The 17673-nt window shown below is 42.1% G+C and overlaps 1 protein-coding gene across 2 annotated transcripts; it reads right to left on the bottom strand.

The window, feature by feature from the left end:
• Window positions 1-887: 887 nt before the first annotated feature.
• On the bottom strand, window positions 888-16544 carry ssbp3b (single stranded DNA binding protein 3b). Of its 2 annotated transcripts, XM_017407377.3 has the most exons (18): window positions 16361-16544; window positions 15578-15650; window positions 15394-15455; window positions 15205-15289; window positions 7898-7987; window positions 6706-6780; window positions 6417-6479; window positions 6105-6168; window positions 5940-6013; window positions 5683-5747; window positions 5549-5597; window positions 5270-5305; window positions 5114-5168; window positions 4958-5022; window positions 3340-3418; window positions 3114-3142; window positions 2896-2997; window positions 888-2343 (listed from the first exon to the last, which is right to left on the bottom strand). In XM_017407377.3, exons 1-18 carry the CDS (start codon window positions 16414-16416, stop codon window positions 2314-2316), a joined length of 1152 nt encoding a protein of 383 aa, XP_017262866.1. In that variant the 5' UTR covers window positions 16417-16544; the 3' UTR covers window positions 888-2313. The 2 variants fall into 2 exon arrangements, with proteins under 2 accessions (XP_017262866.1, XP_017262867.1); XM_017407378.3 differs by lacking the exon at window positions 6706-6780 and having other exon boundaries at window positions 2314-2343; window positions 16361-16543.
• Window positions 16545-17673: the final 1129 nt, after the last annotated feature.

Genomic DNA, 17673 nt, shown 5'->3' with positions numbered 1-17673 from the left:
TCTGTGGGAGTAAAACAGTTTAAGATTAACAGGATAAACCTAAAGACTAAGGCTGGGAAGGAGCTGGAGTTACAAATAAATGTACACGACTAACGGTACTCCTAGTTGAAATAAAGTTTGAGCCTCAAGTTTTATTTCATTCGTTGACAAAGTCCAAACTAGAAGGTTATTATTAAGATTACAATTTTGCACTATAAAATGATCACATTTAATGTTCTTACACGTTACAGTTCTCTAGATTTTGAGAACAAACAAGAGAAAATAGAGTAAAGAGACTTGGCTGTGTGACACTAAAGGATAAACAGGGCTCCAAACCCTTCCTCCGTGGGTTTTAGAAGTTAAAGTGTTACTATTTTCTGGTTGTTGACCAGAGAAAGGAAAAAAAAAAAAAAAAACTGCCTCATTGCAGGAAGTGCTGTGAGACTGAAATAAGAGGGTAGCAACAGCTGATAATCTGTTTAGGACACTCAGGCTTGGCTGATGCCGATTATTTTAAGAATAACGGAGTGAAAGCAAACAAATAAGTGACGAATTTGCAGACAACAGATGAACGACTCTCACTGTCAGGACAGAGGGTTTAAAATAAATATATATAATTTCCTCCTATGTTATTTGAATGTTTTCTTGAAAAAGTATGATTCTCTTCTGGTTTAGAGGCTTTCCATCATCACAAAAAGCTCCCACGTGATCCCGGGTTTCCTCTTGTTGATGGGTCGGGTTTCAGCGCGGGGAGCCAGCAAAAAAGGCCCGTTTTACCGCACGTGTCGACCTGCTGGGACGGATAACTGTGGGGGCAGCTTGTCTGCTGAGTCAATTGGTTGATTACTTTTCTATAAGTGTAAACACTAGTTTGACAGGAAAAACAAACAACAGCCCACACAGTGATGTAAGTTATTGTAAAATTATATTAACAAGCAATCTTTCCTCAATTTGAAATAAAAAAATATCAGCAAATAAAGGCAACATAGGACAGATGTGTATAATGTGTAATGTTCACAGGTAAAATAATGAAACAAAAATTTTCCATCACATTTACAAGACTGATGCTAAGTTTATCATGATGCCTACTAGAATCAGTTTAGAAAGCTTTGACTAACTGAATAACTTGGGCAATATACGTAGTCAAAGTTTGTATCAAAATATAAAAAAACAAAAACACATGGGTGAGCAAAATAAAACTGGGGGGAGGAGGAGGGGGAGAGAGAGAGAGAGGTCGGGGCCAAAGAGACGACCAGTGATACGGGACCCAAACAGGCGACTCATTCACAGCCGTTTTATCGCAACTCAACCCAAAATGGACAGAACGTGAAGGCTACGGCGATGAGGAGCACAGAGTGTTTAAGCACAGGCAGGAAAAGAGATACACACCACATCTTAAAGCAGGTGTCCACGTAGAGGAGAGCAGCACTAGGTAGTATGTTGTACACAGATTCTCCGCACTCATGCACTCACTTCCTTATGCCACCCTGTCTGGCTTCTCCTGACAGCAGGCGGCCGTCGGGAAACGAACCGGGTCAAAACCGACCCGAGCGGCGCAAAGGGACGTCGCGATGAAAGCCAGATTTTCTCAAACATGTTCTCCCCTTCAGAAATAGAAAAAAAAAAAAAGGACAAATATCTCTTCGAATAGAAGGATGGGTTTGGGAAGAATGGTACATCGTTGTGTTTAAAAGGCAAATTCTGAGTCCGATGTCAAACGACATGTTGAGACAGAATGCATGGCAACAAAGTAAAAATGACAAGACAAAGACTTTTTCCAAGCTCACAATGCATATGCACACTCTCCAGTGTTTAAATGACAAAAGCGGATAATTCCTGCACGTCTTGCACCACAAAGCGATCATTAAAATGTACAAGAGGTAAACGTCAACCTTTTTTTTTTTTTCCTGTTCGCTCAGGAGGTTGATGGGACTCAAGAGGGACAGGGGACTGGGGAGGGGACTGGGGAGCGGACTGGGGAGGGGACGGGGGACTGGGGGTCGGGTCCTTGCAAATAACATAAAACGTGTCGTAAATGCATTTCAGTAGCTGGTTTTGTCACATGTGGTGGAAATAAATGGAGAAAAATGTCCTTCATTTTTAAGTGAGAAGCAGTGGTCACCAGCCGTTTTGATTTCTCTCCAATCAGCATTCTGGCATTAGCGTGGAACCAAAATGGCGCCTGTCCCTGATTTGGCGCTGATGTGTTTGGCCATGTTCTGCGGTGAGCTCAGATCTTAGGAATGATGGCAAATTAATGCTTGGTATGGGGTGGAGGAGAGGAAGGACGGGGGGTGTGGGGGGCAGGGCCTGATGGGGAGGGGGGACGGGGGGTCACACACTCATCGTCATGGTTGGAGAGTACTGTGGAGGCACAGAGAGGACAAGATTAAGACTCTTCAGAGAAGTGTGACTTTATATACTTTTATACTCTTTGTATACAAATATTTTCCCCACAGACATCCACTCAGGTCTCTATAGTTTCTTCAAAACATTCTCTTTAAAATCTGCTCTTTTTTTGTGCCGCTTTTAGCTAGCCTTTTGCTACTTTTAGCTAACCTCCTGCCACGTTTAGCTCGCCTTTTGATACGTTTATCTTACAACTAGCTTTTTGATATTTCCAGCTAGCCTTTTGCAAATTCAGCTTTTGCTTCTTTTGGGCCAGTGTTTTGCTCATTTTTGTTTTCAGCTAGCGTTCTGCTTTTTTTTTTTGGCTTTAACACCTCAGTTTAAGCTTCTGCAGCACTCAGTATTCACACTGCGTTTGTGCAGAAAACGCAGTTTCTCTAGTTATCTTCTTGTGACGCTGTTATCCAGGGAAGGTCGGCAGGAATCCGCGCCACACGTCGGAACGTTACAGCCACACGTCTGTGTTGCTAACCGAGGAAGGGAATCGGGAGGAGAAGCCGAACTCACGTTCTCACTCTGGAAGGAGTGGAGGAAGTTTCCACTCAGCTCGCCGTCATCCCTCGGGGTCCCGGGAGGATTGCTAATGCCACTTAAATTGTTTGGAGAGTTCTAGAAATAAAAAGGAACACCATGTTTGTTTTTTATCTCAATCTAAAGTGTGAATTTCACTTTAACTAACATAAATCTATACATGCAAAAACACGGAGCTCAGTCACATTATTTACCTTGTTCATTCCATCCATATCACCAGAGCCTGAAACAATTTGAAAAACAATTTAAAAACAACAGCTTGCACAAAAAACCTACATAATAAACATGCTCCTTTACGGAGGATCTATTTTATAATGATTGTTTAGAGGAGTGCAGTGAAGATAAAGTGTTATGTCTTTAGTGCAAACCAAGCATTTCAGAGTTGTGTTTGTTTGAATCTGCTGCAGAACGTTGCGTTACCTAGTGATCCATTCATGTGGTGTGGTTCCATCCCAGCCATGGCCCCCAGTGGCCCATCAGAGCCGGGGCCCATAGAGAACTGTGGAGGTTAAAAAAAGGGGGTTATTTAGCACAGTTAGATTTAAATCACATAAAAATATAACTTAACCTCCAGCTCCACGTTCAACAAGAAATATAGAAAGCTAAAACTCAAAGTGGCTCGGAGGACAGTTGCTGCAAAAGAAAACCCACAGAGGGCTCCTTACAGGTGGATTTCTTCTTCCCAGCATCCCCAGCAGTGGACATTACTGTGATATAAGGCAGTAGTGTTCCTGAGGTGTGTAATTTAAAAAAGAAAGCCGTGGAGCACGAAGCTGGAACTCTGAGAGGCGAGGCAGTGGAAGTCAGAAGGAACAGGGGCGACCCTTGAGCGCTATCAAAAGTTATATTTGTTAAAAAAAAAAAAAGGACGAGTGGGAGTCTCGTGCTTCTTCTACAGCAAGTTCAAATTACATGGCTAAGCAGACGAGCCTCTGTGAATGGCAGGTCTAAGTTAGCATACCTTGAAAAAAAAAAATTTAATTAAAAAACAAATCACCTTTGACTTTACAAATTCAAACTCCTGGTTAAAGGGCAGAGGACGAAGGGATGACCGCTCCTGCTTAATGCCCTGTCTGTAAATTTAAAATTCACGATGATGAGTGGCTCCACGCGATTCCTCTTTGCAGCATTAGCTTTGCAGAGTGAAGGGTGACTTGAAACAGCAGGTGGCGTGTTGCGCCATTCTCAAGCCACAGCCTATTTTTAGAAGTTTGTCAGAAAGGTCAATAATAGCAGACAATTAAAAAAAAAAAAGAGTAAATATTGTGTGTATATTTTCAGTATTTCCTTAAAGAAAAAAAGGGTTTAAAGTAAAGAAGAGCAGCTTTCAGAACCCCACTTTACAAACCTGTGTGTTTACCCTCTTCTGGTATTCAACATTTTATCCTATTTCTGCTGAAAACCTTTATCTTTGGTGCGATCATTTCGGTTCAGAGTGTTACTGTAACAGCAGCCTGTAGTATCAAATAACTTGCAAACAGATCCAGTATTCCTAGTGCATTTGCTTTGCTTCAATTATTAATCTATTTTATGTGTTCCCAGATGAACAGTGCACGTGTGCTTCAGAAAGACAAGAAATGCCTGTGTTGGGTCTTGAAACTATTTTAATACCCACCATCCTGTTTGTGCAATAGGTAAACAGCTTCGTTAGGCATGAAACAAGTCATTTTGTTCATATAAAGTTGCTCCTAAAAGAGCCTGCACCTGGTGTTTTCTGTTGTAGTTTCCCTTCCTTACACAGCAGCCTAATGTGGCTAAGTTATTGAACAATTTGATCAGTTTTATAAAATAAAGATCCTGCAACTGTAAAAAAATACAAGAACAGATCATTTATATATATGCAGTAGAATTATAAAGCAAAAGCCACATAAATGTGTCTTTGAGAAGACAGAGCTGTTTAACAACTCACAACAGCTGTTACAACATCCTCTGTTGTTAACTTCATCCTAAATGTAATAACAGTACATTTATTTAACTCAACAATCATAAAATCCACCACTGCTACCGACAATACGAAGCAAAATAAGCAAGAACTTACATTATTTCGATTGCCAGGTCCAGTGTTGATCATAGTGTACAAGTTGTCACCAGAGTTGTTTGAGTCTGGGGGGGGGGCAGGAAAAAAGGAACTTTATATGTAGCTGAAGCAGAAGAAGTTTGTTGTTTTAAAATGTTAGGTCAGGGAAACACTAACCTGCAGGGCTGGGCATGATGGGAGTTCCTGGAGGACCGCCACCCCCGGATGCCCCCTTAGGAGGAGCAAGCAGAAAACACAGACGTATTACAGCTACGAATCCTAAAACTAGTGCAAGTTCTGCGAAAAGTGCAACAATTCGTGACGCATTCTCACCCCGTATGCACCAGGAGAGGGTGATGAGTAAGGCATCTGAAACCAAAGGCAGAAACATTACAGACCAAGAGAGAGTGCAAACACCTCAAACTGTCGTCATTTATCATCTGATCATCCTAATACCATTATAGCTGGCTGTCCAACTGTCTGTGGAAAACCATGACACATAATACTACAATTACATCCCAGACTAGAACCTCCAAAGCTCGGAGAGGAGAGCTGAAAGCAATCTGAATTGGCATTTCTCTGACTGTGGGTTTTGTGCGTACTAGTACTTACAGGGTTGGCGTTGTTGGGATTGGGCCATTGTCGACCTGTCGCCGGGCCCCTGAAGAGGACCAACCGTGGTTAGGTTTTTGGGTTTTTTTGCATATAGGCTGAAAATTCTCAATATTACCAGACAGAGAACTTACATGTTCACTCCTGGCATGCCGGGACCCATGGTGTTGTGTGGAGGCCTCATGCCACCACCAAAGTTCTGGGAAGACAAAAATATTAATAAATAAATAAATAAAAAATGAAAACACCATGAGCCAGAATTTGGTCGCAGTGATGGCCAAATTCCCAGCAACAACATCTATTTGATGTAAGGGGAACAAAACGTTACCAAATACAAAATGCAGATCATAAAAAGAAAACAAAAACAGGTCAACAAGATGAGGGACCCTACCTGAGGGCCTGGTCCCATGGGCCCCATGCCTCTAGGGCCACTCATTCTCTGCATTGGCCCCAGGTTAGGATGGCCTGAAGGATTACAAAAACAAGATGTAAATCAAGAAGCAAAGGATTGGTTGGCTGTACGAACTGGAGATGCAGAGTTAAGAGAAAGCAGCACCTTGTGGTCGCGTCGGGTCCATGTTGGGCAGCATGGGATGAGGACCTGGTCCCCCACCTGGTGGCTATGAGGATAAAAAAACACAGAAAATGTCAATTTAACAGCAGTTTTTAATACAAACCTAGTTTTATACAACTGTTAACATTTTTCTTAGCTGAGGCGATCATAATTTGAAGTTGTTCCTTAGGATAAAACCCAACCCCAGCCCTCAGCCCTTTCCTAGTTGCTTGTCGAAACACAAAAAACTAGTTCCAGAGGGTTTATTGGGATTTGAGCTATACTGTATGTTTCGAATGTTTGAGTGAACTCTACCTGGTTGGCCATCCTCATGGGCGGGCCTCTTGGGCCTCCAGCAAAGCGAGGCGACATGAAGGGCTGCAACATAAACACAGTGGTTTCTTAGGTTTTCAAAGGCATTATGAAACATTTCATGAAACGTTACCAGTATTCTAACTTCTCGTTTGATGTTGTGTGAACACTGAAAGCAGCATAAGCATTAAAAAGCTCAGAGAAAAGCGAAAGCATGAAGCATCAGAACCAGCGTTCCCAAGTGGCCGCAGACCAGGGAAAAAGAAGGAGAGAGAAAGAGAGACAGCATTACCTGACTGTGAGGTCCCATCATACTGTTAGGGGGAGGAGGCTGAGGGTGAGGAGAGCCCTGGGGACCAGGAGGACCCTACAGCATCACAGAAAATGGTAAAGCAACGAGAGGGCGGGGGAGGGGACAGAGAGGGGGACAGAGGGGAGAATGAGAAAAAGAGGGAGCAAGAAAATAAAAAAGCAGGGAGAGAAGCAGGGTTACTACAGGGCAGAGAAACAGTTGGAGCGCAAGAACCAAAGTGCGGTGCCAACATGTGCAAATGCCCATTTTCATGTACCCGACGGCAAAAAACTGAGACTGAGCAGAGAAGAACAAGCAAATGACAGCCTTGAATGAGCGAGAAGAGACAGAGATGGAGAGGATGTGAGCTCTTATGCCTGTCAGTCAAGACATCAAGAAGCCTGCTGCATGCAGCATGTTATCAGTGCTAATTTCCTTGAATTAACAGCATCAATTAAGCTCTATGCAATTAGCTTTATAACAACACTAAACACTGGCACTGAGGCACTAATGTTGCTGATCTGACAAAGTGAGGGGTCTAATTGAACCGTCTCCTTCATTTTTGCTATGGATAGTATGAGTGCGTGTGTGTGTGTGTGCTCATATGTAGACATCAAAATGACTTCTTGTATAAGAATGATGAAATAATGAGCCACAAGACTGCATTGGCTTCTAGTTCATAAAAAACCTATTGGATTTGTTGTGAATAATTAGCTCTAGTGGCAGAAGAGCAATGACTTCACTCCTAACAAGTTAGTTGCACACAGGTGCCTGCAGAAACTTTATCTTCATGACGTATTGATTTACAGTAGGTGCTGCACCTTTTCGATTTCTCCATTAGGGAAAATGGCCGGACAACGCCTGCCTGTTTACAGTGCAGGAGGGTGGGAGGGGGGATGGGGGTGTCTAAGCTGGCAGAACACCTATGACGACTGTGACGAGCTCACTGAGCAGAGTGAAGCGGAACACAACACTCGCAGGCCCAAAGCAGACACCAATGTGGAACACAGTCGAAACTCTGACCACCAAAAGCTACAGGCTGAGGAATATTCATTCATTCCTTCACAGGAAATAGGCTTTTGAAATCTGATATATGGTTAGTTTTTTTGTTTTTTTTCTTCCATCAGATGAAAATCGACATTGCAGGAACGTCCTAACAGTAGCAGCAATATCCGCGTAGTGATGGACTTACTTGGAAAAAGCCGGGTGGCATTGGTCCGCCGGGCATACCCTCACCGGGAGGCATCCCTCCCATCACAGGGCTGGGGGCTGCTGCTGCACTCTAAGAAAAACAGAACAAAAGCAATACAACTAGTTCTTATTGTCCTGATTGATGATATTTTATGCCTTTTGAGCAACACAAACTGCTGCTTGACTGCACGCGTGCTGCTTTCATGACCTTTCTTGAGATCTATGACTGAAACTCCATGTATTTCCTGTTTAAGCATCATTTAACCAACTGACCTGTTGTCATCTACAACATAAGTAAGGTATTTATGGGGTCATTATTGAGGTCTGAGCCCTGCTGATTAGGATCCAGTACGATCAGATAAGTGTCAGAAGGATGCACTGAGTCAGTGGCTCCAAAGTGCTGCTGCACAGCAGGGGCAAGCAGGGCCTATTTCCTGCTCAAACCGCAGCCCTAATTCACTAATGTGCCATTTGCTTCGGTCACACGCTCCTAATTGACTGAGTTTTTCTTCCCTGCAGCTGAAGCAATCTGAGATGAGCTAATGTCTTCAGAGCTGTGGGGGTTCAGCTTCCAGAGAACAGATACAGAAAAAGAGAAGTGCCCCGAGTACAATTTGTTAATGCGTTGCTCGCTCATGTTATGGTGTAGATAAAGGCGAACAAGTGACGATCACCACAAGGAATGGATGTATCAGCATCCACATGCAGCTCTCGAGCCCCGCAGTCCCACAGACATCGCTGGTCAATAGCCAACACTCTCCCTTTTATCGACTGCACCTTTCCTAATTATATCTGCTCGGGCTGCCACTGCAGGGCCACTGTGAAATGCCTCAGAGGGAAGAGAAAGGAGGCCACAGGGGAAAGTCACGTCTCATCATGCTCAGGACACGGGCAGCACAAACGCTGCTTTATTAAAAGGGTGGAGTCATAAAATGGTGCCGAAAATTCAGCCAAAACTAAGAAATCATCAAGCCGGCCCTTCAGTCTGTGGCGTTTCCGCTGTGATTTACTGAAACAGGCAAGTTAAAGTGAGCGGAGACCTCAGCGGCTCTCCGTGTTAATGTTACACGCCACAACCAAGAACATTCAGGCAGAACAAGTCAAAACCAAGTCCAGAAATGCATGACGTGGTTAAAATGAATAAATTAAAGTAAGTACAACTATGAGACTTGTTTTTTTTATATTATTATTATTTCTTGAGCTCACCGTCACCACTGAGAATGTGAAACAAATAAACAAGACTGCAAACATTTCAAAAATATAAGATCAAATCATATTATGTGAAAGTTATATAAACTCATAAAAACTAAACATGTGGAAGTAAAGCTGGTTACCAAACAAACAGGGGACCATAGGCAATTTTTTTCTCATTATGAGGTGAGACTTTACCAAGCTGATGGTTTTCTGAAAAACTTGACGTTAAACCCTTTATTCTAAAACACATGAAGTTATTATGAAGGTTGGTGTGTGTGTATGTTGGGGGGGGATAAATAATAAAAAAGGACAGAATAAAGCCTTTGTAATTCAACTAGTAAGAGATGCTGTTTTTTTTTTGTTTTTTTAAATTTGCAAATACACTCCTGTGCAGTTTGGTATAACATCCTGGTTTATTTGTTTTGCTGTCCTAAATCATATAGTCTCCACATACATTTATTAATTTGGTGTCTTCTATCCATCCATTTTCTTTACTAGCGGGGAGCTGGCGCCCGTCTCCAGCTGTCACTGTGTGAGAGGCGGGGGACACACCCTGGACAGGTCTCCAGTCCATCGCTGGGCCACATAGAGACAAACAACCTTTCACACTCTCACTCACGCCTACGGACAATTTTAGCGTTACCAGTAAACCTAATATGCATGTTTTTGGTCCGTGGGAGGATTGAAAACAAACCCACGCATACACGGGGGGAACATGCAAGCTCCACACACCGGGAGGCGACCTTCTCGCCGTGAGGCGACAGCGCTAACTGCGCTGCCCTTCTATGGCGTCTTACTTCTGCAAAAGAGGTGAAAACATTCATGCTGCTTTTAAGACAACATCCTCGTGGTTATAAATGAATGCGTATTTATATGGATACTTGTGTTTGTCACTTTTTACCAGAGCTAATTTTCTTCACATCGAGGAATCAATAATTGCCTTTTGGACCTCATGCCAAAGTCAGGACCGTACAGGAAGCAGACACAACTAAACCACTGTTACATGGTGAGCAAGCAATGGATTTTTTTTTTGCATAAATAAAATGTAACCAGTTTTTCAAGGGTTGAACTGCCCAGACCAGTCATCCGTACGTACGCTGAGGGATGATGTTGGAGCTACGCCCTGTTTGACACATTGAACTGACATGGAAAGAGTAATCCTTCAATGTGTCGACCTAAAGAGACCTTACAGGTGCACATACACATGGGTATTCCTGACATTTTTAATACAAGGTAACAATATTAATATATATATTTAATAAAACCATTTTCCATTATTTAGTGAATAAAGGGGAAATCCAGGGGTTAAAAACTGCAGAATTGTGGCTATACTAGTGTCTTTAATGACATTAATAAACTGTATCTGTGTTTTGTTTGCTCTTAAATATTTCTTATTTTAACCTGCTTATCAGACAGAGCATCAATATTGCTCATAAATCACAATAACCTTTTGTTTAAGACTGTATTATTCTTTTTTTGTGCAGATACTTTAACACTGATAATGTTTTAATAAGAGTCTTAATTATATTAATTTACCAATGTCAAACAACAGCTTACCTGCTTTCACGACGACTCAGTATCACAAAAAAATGGTTATTTTTTTCCATTAAAAACTGAGAAAATCAAAGGGGTTAATTACAATCTAAATATGTGAAAGATGTTAATTATTGACACAAAGCATACATGCTTGGCTAGGGAAAAATATCTTCAAGTTTGACAACAAAATCAAAAAGAAGAATTGATGATTCTTACTTTTAGGTAGGAGTGTCCCAATTGTTTGTGTTAAAACTATCTGACTTTAAATGGAGATTTTTCAGCAGTACGCTTCAAACAGTGCTGCGCTAACAAAGAAACTCAAACTTTCTCTGCTCAAAACATTTTTTAATGTCACAACAACTACTGTAACATCTAGTTTGGCTGTATTCCAATGCATTGTGTCTGGTATAATTGTTGAGCTTCATTAACAAGCCCAAACAAGTCTGCTGCAAGCGAAATAAATAGTTATACAACATAGAGGGACAGAGTGTTTATTACGTATCTGCATTGTCTAAGGCTATGCAGGCATTGAGCAAAAACATCACCTAAATACTGTTTAGGTGTGCATGTTTTTTTTTACTAAATGTTGCTACAAAATTGCTCATATTTCACCCTCACATGCAGATGGCTTGTTGCACTAGCTACCCGCTTTCATGTTTTGTTTTGAGGTTTATTTTTTAGCATTTAATTTTTTCTCCGTCATCGTTATTACTGAAAGCAGCCCTGAGCGTGAACACAGAGCTGCTCCGACTCATACGCGGCCTCCAATAACAATAAATAAATCTCTGAAGTGAAGTGTTAATAACGGTGGAGTTTATCAATGTTACAAACTTTAATAATTAAACCCTGAGGCCCAATACGGGTCCATACATATTCCTACCTGTGCTACGGGTTATCGACCGATCACTAGGAACTCTAAAGTAGCCCATGGATATTTGTATTTTTTTCCATATAAGTGACATTTAACATTAACCGGTAAAATAAACAGGGCTCTGAAAGTGAAGAACTCAGGCCCTGCTATTCTCTGTGGTGAATACGACATTGTTCTTTTAAAAGTTTGCATAATATTTGGGTCAACATTCTTTGCGGTCTGCCAGTGTTGGATTGGGGGGAAAAAAGCGCCCCCGTCATGTGAAGCACTGTGACACGAAGGCACGGTGTCGGCTGTGATAATACTGTCGAGGGTTGTACCCACAAATTATCTTTGGGTGTTCAGGTGTGAATGATGCAGATGATTAAAAAAATATATGCTAATAAAATAAACAAATAAATGAATTATAATATTAGCAGGACTAATTATTCAGCCGATCAATCAGTTAACCTCTAGTTTCTAGTTATTCAAATTAATAAACTCTATAAATGAAACTACTGCAGCGAAGATTTCTGCACACAAGCTTTAAGTGATGAAGACGAGCGTCATTATCTTTATCAGTCAAAGTAACAAGTTCTTAACAACATTTACACGTATTCCAATAGTATCAAACAGTTTTATGTAAATATAAACGCTTCTGGACTCGTTAATATCATACATGTTGCTGGATTTTGCAAACCAAAAAAAAAAAAAAACATCTTTTTTTTTTGCCTTAAACTGAATATTTCTGGTATGAGGCTTGCAAAAGACGTAACAATAAATGAATAAAACAAAGCTGTGTTCAAAAGGCACTTCTCGCAAAGTCACAAAACAATGCATTCTTCTTGTAGAGGAGCAGAAATTGTTAGGCGAACTACAAAGCTACGTGCGGGGTGAGTTCCAGGCACGTTAAGTTAGATCTTTATCACGTCCGTCTGAAGCCCACAGCTGTGCTGCTTGTGCCGTCCCGAACAGCTCAGCGTTGTTGCGTTCAGTCTCTCCGCAGGCTCCCTGGTAGCGGAAAAGGGCAGATGTCTTAGCCTCGCCTGAGGCTACGGGTCTCTTGTCTGAGCCCTTTACTACAACTGCCCAGGGGACCTTCCACAAGGCAGACTACCCTCCCCCTCCCCCCAATCATGATTCAGCACATGTACATGTGTGTGCTTAAAAGGCAACGAGAGCAATCTCAGCCAACAAATACTTGGATCACCGAAGGAGGTTACAAAAGGGCAGAGTGGCGGTGGATGTGCTTGTGCTTGCAAAAACAAAGGGGGGGGGGGAGCGGAAGACTGAAGGAAGCTAGCGTTTGGATGACCAAGCGTCCACTGGAACCACCGCTCAAACGAAACAAGCCCGTATGTTTAACTTGTAAATGTTTAACCATCAATCAACATCATAAAACCCAGTCAGGATCCTGGCTGGACGTTCTCTTTCTTCCCCTCTAGTTGCTTCGAGCAGGTCCCCGCCGCTTCTCGTCATCTCCCCGTTCTTCTTTCCCACACACCCCTCCCCATTTTATTCCCCCAGCTCCTCTGCTGTGGTGGATGCTGGGCATATGCCACAATGCCACTCCCTTCCCACCCCCCCCAACCCCCTTTTTTCAATCTGCCCTCAGCTCGGTGACAGCCATCAATCAGCCGCTGCGCCATGGCGACGGAGCCCCTCGGGGAGCGTTCGACAGGCCCAGTGTGAATACGCCGGGGCTTTACGAGCGCTGCTGGCTAACAGAGCAGCGCTCACCTCCCCCAACACCTAGACAAAGGCAAGGGTCCAAGGACCAGTACTGTCCACACACACACACAGACACACATTCAATTGACCCCTCATAATCACAAAGAAAGCCAACATCAGACACAAAATGTCACAGGAAGCTTATAGCACAGAAACTCATAAAGCTCCTCCACACACTAACGTTTTATCACTCCTTCATTTGTTTAATGTTTTCCATGCTAAGAAAAACTGTCTCGAGCCAAAAGCAAGCAGTTTAGGAGTTTGTGTTGTTAAAAAAAAACAGTAATAATTTCACATATTTTGAGAACGTTGGTATAAATTAGCACAGAACGATATATCAAATTTATTTATCAGTGTGTGCAATATCAATATTGCAAAGGACGCCAATGAATCACAGATACAAATTGCATGTCAAAATATACATTTTGTAATCAAATGGACCCCACACTCTCCTAAATGCCCACAACACAGGGCGTGTTGGGAGCAACATGACGACAGAACCTGCAGGTTTATCACAACTGATATCGCCATCGCTACATTCAACAATAATATCGCAATTAGGCGTTCCCCTGACATCGTGCAGCACTATTAAATGTGTAATCATATCCGGAAGCAACATTTTTTTCAAAATATATGCCTAAATAAACGTAATCAGTTATTATGAAGATGGTGAAATATGGCTGGCTGTCAAATAAAATGTGCCCCCTTCCCCCTGTAGAGGGCTTGGAATAATGAGGAATGTGCTTATTAAAAGGGCAGAGTCAGACTGTAGCCTCTCTCCTGAATCCCAGGTCACCTGGCAGATCTAGAGGCCTGTTACCCTGACAACCCTATCAGCCAAGAGCAGGGACCAACATCTCTGTTTTAACCCCCTATTGCCTGATACGCCACTGACCTACCAACAAATTGGGTTCTGCATGATTAATCCTGAAAAAATGCTTTAACCGCGAATGTTTCTCCTCCGCTGATGTAGCAGAACCGTATTGTTCGTGCGCGCTACAACGTTTGCCCAATCGTTCAAGATGAGATGCAAAAAAAAAAAAAACACGAACAACAGAGGCTAATGACAAACAGTTCACACGTTTTCTAAACTGCACAAGTCTTTATTTATCTTCTATTTTTTTTGTCTGAGTGCTGACTTAAAGCAGGAAACAGTGCAGCCTCCATCTCCAATATCGCATAATTATCATGATGCAAAACATCCATATCATGCAAATATGGAAGTGCCACCATAAGAGGAGCAATGCACAACCAAATGAGACACACACACACATTGTTCGGGACATTTCAGAAAGTCTCTACGTGCGCCTGTTTCTATGGCTCTCCACTTTGAAACCAATTGGGATTATGATACTGCTGGTTATACGTTTCAACATGTACTTCAGCTGCCACACTTACGGGCAGCTGGAGGTCTTTATTCCAAAGAGGAAGTGAGGGAAAAACAAAAAAAATCAAGCTGAGTGTGAAAATTTTAAGATTATGTGAAAAGCACTATTTTCCCACTCTTCATCTTCATATTAAAGACAGGGATCTTGGCTTGTGTGTGTGTGTGGGGGGGGGGATACTCGACAGGTCTTACTCAGGAAATGCTGACATCAGCTTCATTTTCCCAGAAGCCTATGAAGCTCATTGTTTGGGGCATCATTCGATTGACACCCCAACACATTTTAAAAGCACTCAAAACTGCTTAGGTTGTTAAGTGCAGATTTACAGACTCTGTTATGACTTGTGATGTAAATAAATGAGCGTACATATTTAAAAATAAATAAACAAAGGAGAAATCGAACAGATTTCTTTCACGGCATCTTTAATGGCAGCTGTCTCACCCTCGAAAAGGAAAATTTTGCAGGAGCTCGGGGAGCCGCTAGACAAAGATAACAATCGCTTTCCAACCTGAGCTGGCGACATGTTGTTTACATTAACTTTAGCTTGCGATGGGGAAAAGCAGTACTTTAAAAAAAAAACAAAAAAAACAGATTCACCCGAGCAACACTCACATAATCGTGGAAGGCCTTCGCTTCGCTGGAGTGGTCACATGTCTCTCTCCTCTCCGGCGCAGCACAATACAAGTCCCAGAAAACGCTGTGGACAAGAGAGGTCATGAAGCAAACAAAACAAAACAAAAAAAAGAAAGCACACAGACAACCCTTAGACTCTATGTTGCACTACAGCGAGATGAGACTCACCACCACCAGGAATGTAGGAATCCAGGGGGTTCTCCGAGTGTTATGTTTTTCTCCCATCGGATCTGCGAATAGGAGGGGATGTCAAGAATTACCTGGAAGTGCCACTTGATGAAACATTCAAAACCCAAGTGTTAAAAACAGGACACGATAATGTGCTTGAACTTTTACCCCAAATTCCACATACCTCTGATAAAAAGGTCTGTGCAGACTTCTGTGCTCCTATGTGCAACAAATACTCATACACGTATAGAGCCAACCTGTATGGGGGGATAAAACAAGGAGAATTTTAGGCTTTTTTGTTGTAATCGTGAAGCACTAATTCTTCCTGTAGGGGAACACTGAGTGACTGGAGTCTGCTTCAGGCCCTGTGTGTGTGTGAACAATGGCTGCCAAATAGCCCCATGCCAAAAATTAATGGGGACTGGAAAACAAGCCAAGCCTGTTGAAGATTTCCTACATTTATCATGTTGGGAATCTGCTGGAGAAAGGGGGGGAATTTAACACCACGGCGAGGCACATAAAACAGCCCCAGCCTGTTGTGTATTAGCTTCGTGCAGTGTCCTGGTAGCACTGATGAGGCTGAGGGCAATAAAAGCGAAGCCCATCCAGAGAGAGCGCAACAGAGAAAACAATGCGCCCGAACGCGCCGCGGTGTTATTGTTTTCTCCCCCTCTCCGGTTTGAAATACCGCGAAAATGTCTGACAGGCATCGCTCAAAACACCCCCCACCCCACACCAAAACTGCCCCGGAGAATCGGTCGCGGAGGTGTTAAGAAGACAACAATGCAAGACGGAAAAAAAAGGCAGCAGAAACACGGCTCATGGGAGGAATGGCGAGCAGACAAGGCGGTTCATTCAATTCCATTCTCGGTAGGAGGAAATCGCCTCTCGCTAGCCTCCCCAGCAAACAACAGAAAGCAACTTACGTGGTGGAAAAATACAGAATAATTAACGTTTCTCCGCTTACTTTTCTCGTGCTTGGCTGTCCGACGGCACCGGGGTGCCTTTGCCTTTAGGGAACATTGTTTTGTGTGGGAGGACGCCCGCCTTCTCTTTCTTTTTTTAGTTATTTCATCTGTCAGACCATCGCGGCCGCGACCCTCCTCAATCCAACGACTCAACCGAGCCTGGTCCGGGGGAAGAGGCGGGGCCTAGGCAACTGACGGGCCCGGCCACCAATCAGAACGCAGGAATCGAGTTAAGGTCCACCCCTTTGTGCTTTCTGTTTACAGTTCTGACGTCGATAACTTTAATATCAATGAGTTTAATTTAAGGTACAAATTCACGGTTCTCAAGCTATTTGCTTACTTTTTTCAAAGCAAATCAACCCATGTTCTTTTTTTGTTCCAAACCTATGTATCAACATAAAAAACCTGTGTAATATATAGTAAATACATTTCTATCATACAACTATTTTCATTAACCACTCACAAAATATATGTACTAGGAGCATTAGTCTATTCAAATAATTACATATAAAAGGTGATTTAGATTCCAGCAAGTCAAAACAACACATGAAGTAAAATTATGAAGTTCCCAACAATATATTTCTCTCAAATTATTTTAGAAATCCTTTATAGTAATGCTATTTGAACATAACCTATGTATAAAATCTAGGTTTAAAACATCCAAATTTACACCACTTTTCCCAAAATATTGGGACACACATAATAACAAGAAACACCTAACATTAAGCACAAAAAATGAAGTAGTTAGGAAAACATCTTGGATGATCATGAAACATAAAAACATAAGAATAATATAAAAAAACACAGCTTTGATTTTCTTTAGCACAAACCAAAACAAATGCACCAAAATCCAGAATGAATAGAAGCTTTTCAATCTTTTTTTTAGGTAGACTGAAGCAAATTTAATAACTATACTGTGGTGTGGCATGAAAACTTTTAATTGTGGCGACTGCAGGCTAAAGGAAAATGTACCTTTTATCTGAAGGCAGATCAAAATGCAGCAACTATGTTGTAGGGAGCTTGTCATCTGAAGGCCACCCGGGCAATTTGTTTTAAGGATAATATCTTGCTTATTTTATCAAGACAATCCCAATAAAGTCCAACAACTATATGATAGTAAAAAGAATCCCAGTACTCTATATCATGTCCTGTTTTGGAGGCTCTGAACCTGATCTACTGAAATCCAAATCTGAAGCAAGACCGAGAAAACATTTTGGTTTTTAACACCACAACAACTGGTCTCAGTTTCCAAAGCCTGAGCAGTCAGCGTTATGAAAAAAAAAAGGTGATGCAACACAGTGGTAAACATGCC

Source organism: Kryptolebias marmoratus, linkage group LG24 (assembly GCF_001649575.2).
Source record: "Kryptolebias marmoratus isolate JLee-2015 linkage group LG24, ASM164957v2, whole genome shotgun sequence".
In the NCBI taxonomy this organism is placed as follows: domain Eukaryota; kingdom Metazoa; phylum Chordata; class Actinopteri; order Cyprinodontiformes; family Rivulidae; genus Kryptolebias; species Kryptolebias marmoratus.
The sequence above is the reverse complement of the archived record's forward strand: the minus strand, read 5'-3'. Positions and strand labels throughout refer to the sequence as shown.